At 36.0% G+C, this 16776-nt stretch overlaps 1 protein-coding gene across 10 annotated transcripts in view; it reads left to right on the forward strand.

Moving 5' to 3' along the window:
- Nucleotides 1–16776, forward strand: part of hdac4 (histone deacetylase 4) — a 432610-nt gene that overhangs the window by 265767 nt on the left and 150067 nt on the right. For 9 of the 10 annotated variants that reach the window (XM_059967108.1, XM_059967109.1, XM_059967110.1 and 6 more), the window contains 2 exons: nt 5148–5279; nt 15673–15785. In XM_059967108.1, the coding sequence (XP_059823091.1) occupies nt 5148–5279; nt 15673–15785 (245 nt within the window). The remainder of the gene's footprint in view (nt 1–5147; nt 5280–15672; nt 15786–16776) is intronic. The other variant, XM_059967112.1, reaches the window with a different exon arrangement.

The following is a 16776-nucleotide window of genomic DNA, read 5'->3' on the forward strand; positions in this document are numbered from 1 at the left end:
TTTTAATAAGTTTATGCCTGTGAGCAGATTCTACTGATTTCATAGAAAATAACAAAGCCTACTTCTCTGGTTCAGTCTTCAAAGAAGCAACTTCAATATTAAGTCCTGTTGAAACTATTTTTAAGTGTTCTAGTTTACCAAGAATTCTATTGTAGACAAGTTCTATAATTCCACCACCCCCCCCCCCCCAGCCCATTTACCCATTTACTTACAATTCTGGATCTGCTGGCAGCTGTACTATTGCTTTGAAGTGAACCAACTGATCATAATTTTTTGGTGGTGCATTGTTCCACTAGAAGAGTTAAAATAGCCTTATTTGGCTCAGGTTTGAGCACTTATATTTACTGTATGTTAGCTGATGAAACAGTCAGCATGCAAAGCCCCTCTTTTCCCCTTCCACTTCCCACCCATATGAAACACCAGTATGTTAGCTTACTAAATTATATAGTAGCAATGTAAATAGAGAAGCAGTTTTTGTCAGTGTTTCAGCTGGAATTGCATGTTATTTTCCTCTAGTCATTCTGCATTGAGAATTCACTGAGTTTTCTAACCCATCACTCATCACTTTCATGTGCTGGATCCAGCATAAAGAAAGGAAATTATGTTGACCCATTGACTGTGGAGATTTTGGTTTGGCTAATGTTACCAGTGAGTTAACAGGATAAATACTATTTCTGATTTCATGATGCATTTTGAGTGATTAACAATAATATGTTGGCATAGTCTACGCTACATATTAAATGAATCAGGAAATGAAAACAGCCTGGAATAGTGATTTTTTGTGAGAATAAAATAATTCAATGTTTATGTTGCCACACCTACTGATCTTGTATTGTCAACCTTAGGGTTCCCAACCTGGGATCCACGGACCCCTTGCTTAATAGTATTGGTCCATGGCATAAAAAAGGTTGAGAACCCCTGCTGTAGTCCAAACCTTTCATTGTTCTCTCATTGCTACTTTGGGAAGCATGAAAGAATAGACAGTTGGGATCTGGCATTGCTATGTATGAAACCTGAATAGTATTTTGTCTTAATGTGGCATTTTTCTTAGTATGTAGACAGTATGTTTTAAATTATATGATAGCTGTTCAAATTGTGTTTAGTGTGTAGTGCTTAGTAGGTAATACCAATTAGATAGATCAACAAAAATGAATGAAAGTATCCCAGTTGTAAGTCGAAAAATTAGAAGTTTCTTGTATAGGTCACCACTGTTTAAGAACAACAGAGCTTCTACCATTGAAAGTAATTGAAATTCAAAGGAAGCTGAAACTGCTTTGAGTGGGCTGGCACTAAGAAGCCCGTAATTTGTGTAGCTGCTTTGTTGAGCTTAGCATTAAATGTTCTGATTCTCAAGATGAAGAGGTGATCTTTGTCATCTGCCCACACACACTTCCTGTTGAACAGCAAACCAATCACTCCAGCTCTGACTGCGCATTCATAGTCTAGCACCCACGCACAATCAGATGGAATATTCTTACAACTTGCCATTAAAACCTGAATTCATAGTGAATCAAAGGACCATGTAACTGATTAGTAATTCACTATGGGAAATGAGAGGTTTCCCAAGCAAGCACTTGAGAGAAAAGTATACACAATATCTTAAGAGTTTTATTCTGGTATTCAGATAATGATGTAAAGGGGTAATAATTGTACAAAATACATTTTAATCATGCTTGCTTTTACAGAAGTGATTGATCAGAACTAGAATTTTTGAATTGGTATGAATTAATTTCATTCCATTCTGTACTTAACAAAGAATATCATGGGTACATGAAAGTAATACTTATGAAGGTATTGGATATAAACAAGTAAGGTTAGAGCATTAAAATGGAACACAATATACGTAGATATTTGTTTTGAAAGTTACATTTGATGTCAGCACTTCAGCAAAAATGAAACTTAATCCTTTTCTGAAAAGGGTGCTAATATTCTTGCTGACCCCACAGGTAATGGCTTACAATGCAGTCATTACACCTAACACACCTCCATGTTTCTTTAATCATTTATGTCAGATAGTGCAGAAGAAAAGTACAATTTTAAGTAAAGCATTTCTGTGATTTGCTTTTGTCATAATTATTGAACCACGATGAGAACACAACGAGATTTAGACTTTTAATTTAGAAAGAAAATAGTCATTTTCAATTTTCTTGCTGAGCAAATTTTTTTCAAAGAAGCTAAAAGCTTCTTAAAGTGCTTCATTTACAGTTGTTAATTTTTGGGTTTCAGTGATAGATGAATACATTTTAAAAAAATTTTCCAGATTATGTAAATTAGCTGAGTTGTGTCAAACTATTTTAAGATTTTGGGACGTGTATTACAATACTGACAATCTTGACTGTAAATTAAATTTATTTACCTTACTAGGAAGTGTGATGACTTTTTGATTTTAGAGTAAGCTGTCTACAATTGCAGATGGACTAACTTATCTTTTCTATACTAATATATGACCAAAAAATGTCAATTTATTCATTTACTTTATCTACCCAAATTACATGACTAGAAAATTTAATTTGAAACAACTTTGCACTGTTGGTCTTGGAAAGCTGGTTTAACCAAGCCTCAGAGTAATTTGTATGACTCAAATAATTGTTGCATCTTCCACTGTATTCTTAGTAACGTCTTTCTATATATAACAGTGGGACATCATTCTAATCCACTTCCGCACCAAACTGCCTCTAATTCTGCTAAGTTCTAGAGAGCTTAGACTTAGTCTACCTGCTCTTTCCTCATAAGGAACCTTCTTCCCAAGAATCAATCTAAGTTTCCTTCCCTACACTGATGCCGATACACAGACCAAAACTGCATGTGCATATTTTGTGGTCTCACCAATATCATGTCCATTGCTGATTTACCTACCCATTTTTGTAGTCCAACCCATATCACCTTTGAATTACCATCTGCACATGCAATTTAACTTGGTGTATCCTGTGTGTAACCTTGTGTTCCTTCATACTCTACATATGTTAGTTTGTTCACACTTTCAAACTGTTTTACTAAAACTCTGATAATCCAGCAGGTTGACAGATTTTACTAAATATTGTATGTTATTCCTACTAATACCCCAACACACTTTTAGTTCACTTTCTTTAGATGTTACACAGTAATATTATAAATTTTCCAGTGAATCTAGAAAGTATAAAGGCAATGCTGGAAACTGGGTGCCTGTAAGTTTAATGAAGCTTTGCAAGTTTTATCTAGTTCACCAGATGTTGAATTGTCAGAATTTCAGAATGATCAGATGGTGGATTACTCTTTGCACAATCTCTTTGCATCTTTCTCCTACATTCCACTTTTTTTATATCATTTTAAATTTTGCTGTTATGGGCCGGGCCCTTCATTTAAACCATTAATATAGATTGTAAACAGCGGAAGCTATTAACACCTGGCATCCCACTAGTTCCAGTTTGCCAACCTGAAAATGATTAATTTATTACCCTATGAGTCTAACCTTATGAAGTAACCTTCTATGATGCACCCTTTTCCAGTAACTTTTAGAAATAAAATTCATTGATACCATTATTTATCTTTTTAATTATATCCTCAATAAAACCAAAGTTTCTAAATGTCATATTACTTTTTCCTTAATTATGGTCTGGATTTTAGTTCCCTGGTTTTTTGTCTCTATCCTGCCTTGAATAGTAGTGGCTTTCTTACCTATTTGGAGCTTTTCAGAATTTAGGGAACTGTGAAGATCATTACTAATACATGCACTATATCTAACCTACTTTAAAACCCTAAAAGCTGAGCATTGGGTCCAGGGAACTATTCAATTTCAGCCCAGTTATTATGCTTAATTTTTTCTTAGTGATCATTCTTCCATTTTGTCCTCTGGTATTCTGTAACATTACAGAATATTTTCTGCGTATGTGGTGGGAAAGGAGACCACATTTTCCTCTACTCAGTCCTCTCTTTTAACGTTGAAAATCTACAGCACAATACAGGCCCTCCAGCGCACAAAGCTGTGCCGAACATGTCCTTACCTGAGAAATTACCTCGGGTTCATCACCGCCCTCTATATTTCTGGCATTATCATTTTGCACATAAAGTTCTAAGGATTCCAGGTGTCTCCCCTGCACCCCAGTGCCTTACTGAAGTAGCAGTAATTAATTCAGCATTTTGACCTGTTCTATAAATTCAGAACTATGGAGGAATAGTTTACTTTTGTTAAACAAGTATATTGTGAAAATAATACCTGCACCTATGATTATAAACTCAGAAGCAGCTGACTGCAGAAAGTTTGCTTTTTTTGCATGATTAATTGATATTAACTAAAAAACTGATACTGATGCATTAAAATTATGCACAGAAAAAGTCACAAAATCTATTTCAAAGCCAAGGACAACAAAATAAGTTGAAATTGGGATTTCTTTGGTGAATTAGCAATAGCAATTATTAGTTAACAATTTATTATGAATAAGTAAGCTTAATTTTTCAGAAGGAATATAATTTAATATTTTATTTCTAACTTTGCTTATACTCTCTGCAAAATATGATATTCCAAATATTACATGTAATTATTAATATTCACTAGAAAGGAAAAGTATCATGAGGAATTTGAAAAATGCCCTGATGAAGTTGTAAGGATGCAATAAGAAATTGTGAACAATGGTCTTTCTTTGTTTTTTCTAAGGCAATGCATTTTATATAGCTGATTATTTATAGCATTTAATTCCCAACAGTCATCTGACAGAAATGACATTAACATGGCAGTTGGAACTTCGTTAATTGCTTTTAATTATTCATGTAGTACTGAGTTATACAGGCCAGGAGAGTACTAAGAAATGCTGAATTAAATGCTACATTAGGTCTGAAATGCTTCCCAATCCTGATTGCTCTCCAATGGCAGGAAGTGAGCATTGGGTGAGAATGGAATCGGGTCCACAGATGTCTTGCCCCAATAACAAGTAATCAGCCAATATTTCCACTCGTTATTCGTTTGTTTGAGTAAGATGAGGCAGTACATTAGTAAAAGCAGAACCCAGCAAAAAGGAAAATTGAGACCCTTTCAAATATGATATTTCCTGATTTAAAAATTGAACAGGTCCTTAAGAAATGTACTTTGCCCTGGCTCCACAGTGAATTATACTTTTTAAAAAAGGCTCAGGATTATATTCATAAAATGTAATTTTTGCTGTTTCATTTAACAGCATCTGAGCCAAACTTAAAGGTACGGTCCAGACTAAAACAGAAAGTGGCAGAGAGAAGAAGTAGTCCTTTACTACGGAGAAAAGATGGCAGCGCTATAACCACTCTTAAAAAAAGACCCATGGATGTTCCAGGTATGTTAACAATAATTAAAAAGTGCTGTCAGTGAAGGGCATTCTTTAGTGCTTTTTTTGTCGACATATCGATGCCAGTTCCTGATTTTTTTTCTCCCTGTTGAATTAAAATAATAAGCCTTTGATTCTGTTTCAGAAAGCTTTAAATAATTCATGTAAAATGAATATTGTGGTTATCAGAATAAGATGCTTATAAGTGTCTGGCCATAGTTAGCCTCCATTGTTTGGGTAATAATAATTAGAATATATTAGTAAATCATAATTTTAATGTTGAGATTTAATCCTAACCCATTGCACTGAATGCTTAAGATTTTAAGGCCTCGTAAAGCAATCTCAACTCACTTGAATATATCCTTCTAACCCCATGATCCACAGCTTGAGGGTCAGTTGTTTTAGAAGTCAGAAAGCTTTAGCTTATTATAAAGTTCATTTTTCCTCTGTGCTGCTTCTTGACCAGAAGTTACCAAACAGATTAAAGTTGCAGACCACAAACTGAAATTATTGTTAGCACTTCTCTGCATGTGACTTGCCAGCACATGGACATGCATGATGATATCAAATGATATGAAATACTTGCAGGTCTTCACTTGTGCAAAATAATAACCACATACCATGCCCACAAGAATGCAGGTCTTAGCTGGAGGCCTGCTTCACAGTTGGTTAGACAGCTTTATTTTACCTGAGGCAGTTGCAGAGGCCAAGAGATACTCATCTTTCAGTTGGTAGGCACCTTTGTTAAAATGCATTGTGATTGATTGCCTATTAACTATCCATCCCAAATATCTGACAGGTTTTCTAAATGTGTTTTTCCCTGATCACCTGTGGATCTTTCCCTGACCAACCTTTCACCAGCTCCCCCAGTCCTATCTCCAACAGCATGCACCTCTGATATTCTACCCAGCTCTTCTCTTTCAAGATTTCCACTGTGTGCAATGACAGGCCTGTTCTGCCATGTATGAACCATATGTGCAGTAATTTTCGCTTTCAATGGATAAATCCAGGAATGTCACTTGCCTTAGTTTGCACATCTTGAGTTCAAAGCTCTAACGGGATTCTTGTGTCAAAGTGACTTGAAGAGTATATTGTATTCTACATTAGTCTGATTAGACACTGAATTTTGGTTATGAGAAAGAAGGCTTTGAATGTTTGATTTATTTGTGTACACTTCTTGTTCAGAGGCTGTAATGCCCATTATTGAAAGTTAAATTGCTTAAAACCAAGAAATGGTATCAAAATACAATGTGTTTATAATCCATATGCTAAGTTATAGAGCGGAAACAAATTTTGCAATTCACCTTTACTCTTACTAAGTACATACATAATTAAATTACCTGACTGTTGGTGGAACACAGTACTCTAGTCATTGTGCTGTTCAAAGTGAGATTTGTCACATTATGAAGGGATAGCAGGGGACTGCTTTGACATGAATTGTTCCTTTTATTTTTGTCCTGTGCTCCTGAAATCAATGAGAGAAAGGACTTGAATTTATTTCACCATTCTTGACCTTGGGATCAACCAAAGTATCTTAAAACAATGGAAGTATTTTTGGAGGCAACACGAGTGAATCTGCAGATGTTGGAAATAAATAAAAACACAAAATGCTGGCAGAACTCAGCAGGCCAGACAGCATCTATGGGAGGAGGTAGTGACGACGTTTCAGCCTGAAACATCATCACTATCTCCTCCCATAGATGCTGTCTGGCCTGCTGAGTTCTGCCAGCATTTTGTGTTTTTATTGATGTATTTTTGAACCTGGTCAGTCTTGTTGTGGAGGAAGTATAAAGGTCTCACAACAACTAATATGATAATGGTAAGAGAAGTTTTGGGTTTAAGATAGTATTGGTTGGGAAATTGGCAGGACAATGGAGAAGTTCCTGCAGTGCAGTGCTATGGGATATTTTACATCCAACTAAGAGGGTGATTAATGCCCTATCAAAAAGGTAGCTCTTTTAACAGTGCAACATTCCCTTATTAGTGTACTAAAATGTCAGGACAGCCTCTTTCTTTAAGTCTTCAAAATGAACATACAACCTTCTGACTGAAAGGCAAGAGCACTGCCATTGAGCCACAGTTCACACTGCCATTGTAAGGAATATGTCTGATTTTCATGTTTTCAGATGGAAATTTATATGATCGTTACAATGTTTGATTGTACAATAACTGTCAAGGCAAAGCCCATATTCAAAATATGTTATGAAAAGTTTCTTTAAACATAAAGTACTACATAAATGCAAGTTCTTCCCCATGCGCCCCTCCACCATGGTTACAAATTGAATGGTGTTCCTTGTGCTGTGCACCAACTGCAATCCAAATTCTGTGTTGGTATGTAAGTACACTTCTTTCAATCCAAGATACAGTGCATTTTGTAGTCGTAGAAAGAAAGCTGTTATTTTGCAAAAACGGTTGTTGGCATAAAACTAAAAATTACACCATTAGTTTTTGCGGTGTTGAGCACCTAGACAAAATAGGGCAAGCCAAAAAAAACAGAACCAACTTTTGGAATTAGTTGAAGAAAGTCTTGTTGTATTTAAATGGAGTTGACTCCCTGCATAGTTTCCTTCTCTTTTTAACTGAAGATACTCTTTTTGGTTAATCCTTAAAATAGTCAGAACAACTGTAAAGTATTTTTGCTCTCCATTTTGATGTGGGGGGGGTTACATTTCATCTATTTGAATGTTTAACACCTTTTTCCTCTTAATATTCAATCTTCAAACAAGAAGATCTTGTTATTAAATCTTATTGCAAATGTTTAGTTTACTTTGTTTTGTCAGTATTACCTTTTGTCAATCATTTATTTTCTCTAGAGATTCAAAGTTCAAAGTAAGTTTTATTGTCAAAGTGCATATGTGTCACCCATACAACTCTGAGATTCAATACCTTGTGGGCATACTCAGTAAATCTATAGAATAATAACCATAACAGAATCAATGACCCATCTAGGGTGTTCAACCAGGGTGCAGAAGACAACAAACTGCAAATACAAAAACAAGAAATAATATTAATAATTAATAAATAAACAAACAAACAATAAATATTGAAACATGAGATGAAGAGTCCTTGAAAGTGACTTGGTTGTGGGAGCATTTCAATGATGGGGCAAGAAAGAACCTGATGGTTGAGGGTAATAACTGTTCCTGTTAACTGGTGAGTGAGTCCTGCTCTTGGTGCAGCAGTGAGAAGCAAGCATGTCCTGGATGGTGGGGGTCCTGATGCTGGATGCTACTTTCCTGCCACAACATTCCATGTAGATGTACTCAGTGGTTGGGAGGGTTTTACCTGTGATGGACTGGGCTGTATCCACTACTTTTGGTAGGATTTTCCATTCAAGGGCATTGGTGTTTCCAGATCAGGCTATGATGCAGCCAGTCAATATATACATCTATAAAAATTTATCAAAGTTTTAGATGTCATGTTGAATCACTGCAAGCTCCTAAGGAAGTAGAGATGCTGCCATGCTTTCTTTGTAATTACTTGCATGCTGGGCCCAGGACAGATCCTCCAAAATAATAACACCTAGAAACCTAAGGTGACCAACCTCCTCCACCTCTGATCCTTCAATGAGGACTGTTAAGTGTTAGCTAAGAGCCCCAGTGAAAGTTCCCAAGTATCTCCAAGTACCATTACACCAAAATGTTTCTGCCGCAACTTGCAAATGTGACTATTTGATAGTGCTCTATCTTTGTTGCTCTCTGTGTTAACAATAGCATTTGGTTGTATTGAGCTTTAGTGGTTAATGTTATCTATACAGAAATGTGGACTAGCATCCAAATGTTAAATGTGTTACTATTTTAATATGTATAATAACTTACTTAATCATTTTGTTGTAATTGTAAAGAAACATGAAATTGAAATGAAACTGAAATGTCTTGGTGTTCTTTGTATTTGAATTTATTGACTCAACCATACTATCCTATGACTTAAACTGATTAATTTCAAATGCAAATAAGCTCCCAAAGAAAAAATAGTGAATTTTGCTACTGCAGTCATGAAAGCTGAGATCAAGTTACTGTGAGATTACTTTCATATCAAAAATAACTAATAAAAAGTATAAAGCAAGGAAATTGAAAACCACTGCCAAACTACATTTCCTTAAACATTGTCTTATTACTTGCACTCTTTAAAAAATAAACATAAATGAGATTTGGAAATTAAGCTCTAATAATTGGCATTGATACGGTAACAAAAGGGGCTGTTTCTGTACTGTGTGGCTCTATAATTACATTACTAAGCTGTCATTTTGGATGTTTGTAAAAACTCATGCATTAACTTTTATCTGTCATCAGTAAGTATAATATAGAATTTTTAAAAAATATCTCAGTGTATTTTACACTCTAAGTTATCTTGTAATTTTAGTTACCTATGGAGAGAGAAGCTGAGGGGAAATGGGAAGAGGGGGCTTGTGGAAATGTGATGGCCATCTACATATCAAGAGATGAGTGTGTTCAGTTCAAAAAGATAAAGTATAGTGATATGGACAACAGAGGTTACAGGAAGGAAAAAGTGTTACACAGCTAGGGAAGCTACAGATACACTGATAAGAAGATGAATCTACTTTGTTCTTTTGAATTTTTTTAACAAAGCGTTGTACATTAAAGTGATGATGGATTGTATACTGTTGTTGAATTTAACTCACATGAGCAGGTTAGCAAGGGTCTAAAGAAAGTAAACCAAACACACTAGGCTTTGAAATTGAAAGGTAGAAGAAATGTGCCGCCATGCACAACATAGAAAAGTATACATATCAGAAAAATGAACATAGTAAGTTTCTCTTTGGAATAAAATCAGACAGTGACTAAATGGGATCTTTAAAATCATAGCTTGTGATGGAGTACATGCAGAGTGAATGAAAAAGAGACATCAATTTAAGATGGTTAAGTACTCCTGTAGAGTATTCAGAAGAGACTTCTTTTGCATATTGGTCTGTTTTGTTGGGTATAGTCTTTCATTGATTCCATTGTATTTCGTGGATGGGATTTACTGTGTATTTCCACAAGAAAGCAAATCACTTGGTGTTTTATAGGGTGGCATATATGTAGTTTGATAATAAATTTACTTTGTTGTCACAGCAGCAAAAGTGACTGTTTTGAAAAAGTGGCTAAAATTCCTGACTATTTTCCAGTAGAAAAGTAGATCTGGCTGTAAGGTCTGTGATGATATGTAATTTTTAAAGGTGCACATTCCTTAGGCTTCTACATTACGATTTTAGTTTCACATTTCTTGAACAATATTGACTCTCAGACTGAGAAGTCTCTCTTAGGGGGCAATGGTATTTGTAACTTTAAACAAAAGCATTTGCTTCATAGAACAATATGTGTGAAATATATAGCACTCAAGCAGGAAAAAATTAGGTTTCAGTAAATAGAAATAATTGAAGTTCAGACATAATCAGATTGGATTTATTCTTGATTTGGAACTGTAGTTCACTTTAATCTCAAACTATGCAGATTTTACTCCTGTGCTGTACACATGCCACCGTTCAGACAGATTTAGCAAAATGTCCAATGTTACTTAGGAAATTCAGCAATTGCAGGTTTTTTTTAAAATGTCTCCTACTTGGTTGTTTACTGTTCCAAAATGTACAGTACTGTGCAAAAGTCTTAGGCACATGTACAGGTATGCGTCGATTAACATCCACAATATGTTCTGTGAAATCTGACGTCGTGTGATTTGGATGTTGTGCGAATACTATATTATATACTTAGCAAACCTATATGGGGTACTGTAGTGTACATGTATTGATTAAATAGCCAAGAACTTATAATAAACTGTATACTGTACACTATAATACATACATTATAATTTATTTCATTTTAAACTTTTTAATTTTTTTCACTTTTTAAACTTTTATGTAAACTCTTCCTTAGCCTATATCACACACAATTTATCAAAGAGGATGAGGATCATCCACATCACTGTTCTCAACTTCCTCAGGAGTTGCTGGCTTTTCAGTGAAGCTGATCCTTTAACAGCTTCAAGAATTTTTTTCTTTGTTTTTCAGGATCGTCATGATTGTCGAGTGTGACATGCCTAAATTCCAAGCAGTAGCATTCACTGGTTTTCCACCTTCATATTGTTTAATAACCTTTTGTTTCACTTCCAAATCAATACTTTTCCTTTGCCTCCTGCTGCTGCTATCACTAGGAGTGGTTTTGCTGCGTTTGGAAGCCATGATGCACTTTACAGTAATATTTTCGAAAGAAGATTAAACAGAGAGATAATGATACTACACTCAAGGGACGCATGATACTCGAGATTGGTTATGTCTGCTATGTCACATTCTCCAATCGGGACTACCGACGTATATGCGATGGAACGTGTCCGAATGGACGTTAAGCAGCACACATCTGTATATAGCTAGGGTGCACAGCACTGTAGTAATTTTATGTATTGCACTTGTACTGCTGCTGAAAAAAGCAAAAACAATTCATGGCATAATTGAGTGATGATGAACCTGATTCACAATGATGGGGAATCATGGTTGGGAAAAGGGAAAGGGAGGGGGGAGTTAGCAGGAAACACCAGAGAAATAAAAAGTAATGATCAATAAACCAATCTTTTAGAATGAAATGACCTTGCCTGGTTTTCTCAGCGCTGAGTGTTTCTGCAACTACGCCCCCTCCCTTGGTAGTCCTTCTCTGACATCTGTGTCACACCTCTCCCTTGATACTCCAACCTCGCCATCCTCAACATCCTTTGCTCCTGCTAGATTTACAAATTTGCTATCTGCACCATGTTGACAAATACTGCACTGTGGAAAGGTTTTAGGCACCTTAGCTATGTATATGTGTCTAAGATTTTTGCACAGTGCTGTGCATTGCCTAAAATACTAGCTTTCTTGCAAACCTCCAATAAAGGGTAATCTATATCTCTGTGAAAACTGAATGAAGCTCAAACTTTCCATTGACTGTTTTTAGAAAGATTAAGCAGATCATGAACATCAATGTTACATGAATCATGAGACCATTTTGGGTGAAATGACACCTTCATGCATAGCATGATGTTATCTTCCCTTGATTACGTGAGTGAACTGTATTGCACCTAATTCTTGAGCATTTCACAAGAGGAGCTGGTGTCAGTTTTGACCTAAGTAAGCTTTTGCCCATGGGTATAGTAAGAATAGAGGCGATTCACCTGGGAACACTGATTCCAATAGAGAAAAAACAGATATTAATAGTACTCTGATACAGTTGGGAAACGTTGTTTAATCCCTTTTATACTGAAATCAGTTGATACTAGAAATTATCTTAATGGTATGCATTCCATAATAGGGGAGTATTCAGTAGGTTTCAGTAGAAACAAATATATGAATACAGTCAGCAGCTAATACTCTTGAATGCTACCAACCAAAGGTAAATTTCTCCCCTATATTTTTCCTAACAAATAACATAACTGGCATTTTAGAAATTAACATGCAAGTCATGTTAATTTTGATTATGCTTTCTTGCTATTTATAGGCTGTTTGGTAATCACAAGTAGTAACAATCAAATTTGTATACCTTATAATTGTAAAGCACTGCATACCCATTATTGTGAAATTTATGTAGGAGCGTGAGTAAGTCTCCAGATGCTAGAAAAGCAACTTACACAAAATGCTGGAGGAACTCAGCAGGTCAGGTAGCATCTATTGATGTTTCAGGCCAAGACCCTTCTTCAATATATATAGATTAATATACCTGTTTTATGCCTGGCTGGCCCAATATAATTTCCCACTGGCTTCAAAGTAAATAAAATACAGTCTTTTTAAAATCAGCATGGCATCCAATTCCATTGAACTGAGCAGATCGATAAAGTTAAAATCCCTCCTAGTATCTTACAGTTGAGATTTTTTTCCTAATTAAAGCTGGTTTTGCAAAATAATCTTCTTTGACTACTAATGTACTTCTGCTTATTGATCTATTTTTTTTAAACAATTATTAAACACAAAATAATTGATTGCATAATTACTCACCCCCTTCAAGTCAGTATTTAGTAGATGCACCTTTGGCAGCAATTATAGCCTCGTGTCTGTGTGGATAGGTCTCTATCAGCTTTGCACATCTGCACACTGCAAATTTCCCCCTTTTCTGCTTTACAAAACTTCTCAAGCTCTTTCAGGTTCCATGGGGATCATGAGGGAACAGCCCTTTTAAGTCCAGCCGCAAATTCTCAGTTGAATTGAGGTCTGGACTCTGATTTGGCCACTCCAGGAGATCAACTTTATTGATTTTAAGCTGTTCCTGTATAGCTTTGGCTTTATGCTTGGGGTCATTGTCTCACTGGAAAAGAAATCTTCTCTCAAGTCGCATTTCACTTGCAGACTGCTCAAGTTTTCCTCCAGGATTTCTCTGTATTTTGCTGCATTCATTTTACCCTGTACCTTCACAAACCTTCCAGGACCACTGCAGTGAAGCATCCCCACAGTACGATGCAGCCACCACCATACTTCAAGGTAGGGATTATGTGTTTTTGATGATGCTTACACCAAACAGCATTTAGTCTTGATAGCCAAAAAGTTCAATTATGGTTTCACCAGACCATAGAAAACTTTGTTCAGCTGACATCAAAGTCCCCCATTTGCCTCTGGCAAACTTTAGCCGAGATTTCATGTGTTTCTTTCAAAAGTGGCTTTCTCTTTGCCGCTCACATAAAGCTGCGACTGGTGAAGCACCCAAGCAAAGTTATTGTATGTGCAGTCTCTCCCATTTCAGCCACTGAAGCTGGTATCTCCTCCAGAGTTGTCATAGGTCACTAGGTGGCCTTCCTCACTAGTCCCCTTCTTGCACGGTCACTCAGTTTTTGAGGACGACCTGCGTTGCTAAGCAGATTTATACCTGTGCCATATTCTTTCTTGTACCCATCTCCTGACTTGTGCTTTTCAATAACCTTTTTGCAGAGTTGATTGGAGTGTTCTTTTGTCTTCATGGTGTAGTTTTTTGCCAGGATACTGACTCATCTGCAGTGGACCTTCCAGATACAATCAATTGAAACACCTTGACTGCACATGGTGATCTCTATTTAACTAATTATGTGACTTCTAAAATCAATTGGCTGCACAATTAAAGGAGATGACTACTTAATGCAATCGATTGTTTTGTGTTTTATATTTGTAATTAATTTAGATCACCTTGTAGAGATCTGTTTTCACTTTGACACAAAAGTCTTTTTCTGTTGATCAATGTCAAAAAAAGCCAAATTAAATCTACTTTGATTCAGTGTTGTAAAACATGAAAACAAGAGGGGACTTTGGATACTTTTTAAAGGCACTGTAATTCATGTTTGATTGTATTTACGCATGATAACTCAATGACATGTATTGTTCAATTTGCTACTACCAAGTCCATTATGCAGGAAAGATGAGAATATCCATTGTAGATTGAAAGGTGCTACATAGATATGACAGCATTAGTTCGTAGGATTTCTTATCAAAAGGCATTAGTTTTGATTTCACAATTCCACCTGGAAAATTAAAATCAAGTATTTAAATCTGAAAGTTGAAGAAGATCCTATTAGCCATGGTGAATTTGTGATTTCTACAAATTCCAGTCTAGTTTGCCAGTCTCTTCAGGAAAGGCAAGATGTCATTCCCACCTGGTTCGTCCATAAATTACTCCATAGTTAACTCATAACCACCCTCTACCATTTAAGGAAAGCAGTAAATTACTGCCAGCCTGGCCAGTTATATCCTTATCCTGAGAATGTTTAAATTCCTGGTTATATTATCACAAAACAAAGAACTGAACTGCTTGGGTAAAGCTGAAATTTTTTGTTGTGGAATAGAGTAAATAATGTGCATGGAAAGAAATGTAGTAACTGCACTTCTCAGAGTTTTGTATTGTTGAAGGTTGATAAGTGTGGCATAGTCATGATCGGGACTTCTACTAACTAAAATTACTTATTGAAGTCATCCATTGTCATAATGACAATATTACCAAAGCAAAATTATAGTTTTATTCTATTGTACTTTCCAAGTAGTGGTATTCCAGAAGAGTTATTTTTCAAGTCAGCAGCTCCTGTGTTTTAGACAGAGTTCATGCAAAGAATGAGAAGCATAATGTCTGTAGATATCCAAATTTCATGCTGCATTTCTCAGTGGAAAGTATGTCATTGGGTGATGAGGAATGAGTAACAGAACAAGGTTTGGAGTGCTTTGGTTTGGAAACTTTGTGGAGAAACATGTATTGAGATGTGTCAGGTGTTCTCTGCATTGCAGTGATTCACAGAAGAGATTTACCAACATTTGAAGTGCATTTAGTGATGGGTATTAATTACAGATGATTCCCACATCTCACAAAAGCATGCTTTAAAAAAAAACACCCTGAATAATTGCTCTAATGTTTTATGAACTAACAGAAGAGATTTTCATGTAGTATGCAAAGCCAGAGTTGTCTCAGTTAAATTGATTTTCTGTTTTCAGATTCAGCTTGTAACAGCGCTCCTGGATCTGGCCCAAGCTCGCCCAACAACAGTTCCAACAACATCACTACAGAAAATGGGATAGCTGGGCCAGCCACCAGCATCCCATCTGAGGTAACTTCAACACAACTACTTTAGTGATAATCTTGCTGTTCCTATCATTTTAGGTGTAGCACATTATTCTATTTAAAAATAGTAAGGGATATGACTTTCCAGTTTCTCTTACTGAATAAGTTCTACAGTATTAACTGCCTATTGTACTCCCTCAGGAAAGTGGTATGACAATTGACAAGAGGATCAGGTATTACAGGGAATAGAGTTTGAAGGTGATGGTTAGAAGATGCAAATGGTCAGAATGAGTAATGGAGATGGATCAGTTGCAGTTTTCACTAGGGAGCTGAATAGCGATCTAAAAGAAAATAATTTCCAGGAATATTGTTAGAGGACAGGGAAATAGGGTGAACTAGATTGCACATAAAGAACTGGTGCAAACTTGGTGGAGTTAGTGACCTCAATCCAGCCTGTAAGAGTTTTTTGGTTCTTCGTGGTCCAACAGCAGAATACTAATTTGGGGAATCAGCCTGGCAATAATTTGCTCAACAGTGACTCTAAGGGATGTTTTATATCTTTAATTCATTGAGTCTACTTAAATGTTTTAATTTTTTTTAGTGATTTAAAAGTTTATCTAATGTTATTTTTTTACAACAGCCTCAGGCAAGGGTGTTAGGTTAGTTTAGCCATCTGTCAGCAATGTTTGGGTGTTTTGGCACTGGGAATTTTTCAACTCCTCCCAAAACCTGATAGCATTTATGCTTGCGAGGCTCTGGCACTCTACAAGGCTCACTGTTGGGAATTGGGTGCACTTGGGAACACATTGATGAAAGGGAATCCACTAAAGCTAAGTCCAGACTTAGTGAGCCACTTATGATGCAGGAAAACTAAGCCATTGTAAACTTTCTGACTTCTGCAAGATTATTTGGCTTCAGACCATGTTTTTTTCTATCGACTTTGCTCAATGCTGTTGATAAGCTATAACAGAGTAAACAGATAAATATTAAGTGATGTGAAATTGGTATTTAGCCAAAAGGTACAAATTTTTATTTCT

The sequence above is a fragment of the Hypanus sabinus genome, chromosome 4 (genome assembly GCF_030144855.1).
Source record: "Hypanus sabinus isolate sHypSab1 chromosome 4, sHypSab1.hap1, whole genome shotgun sequence".
NCBI lineage: Eukaryota > Metazoa > Chordata > Chondrichthyes > Myliobatiformes > Dasyatidae > Hypanus > Hypanus sabinus.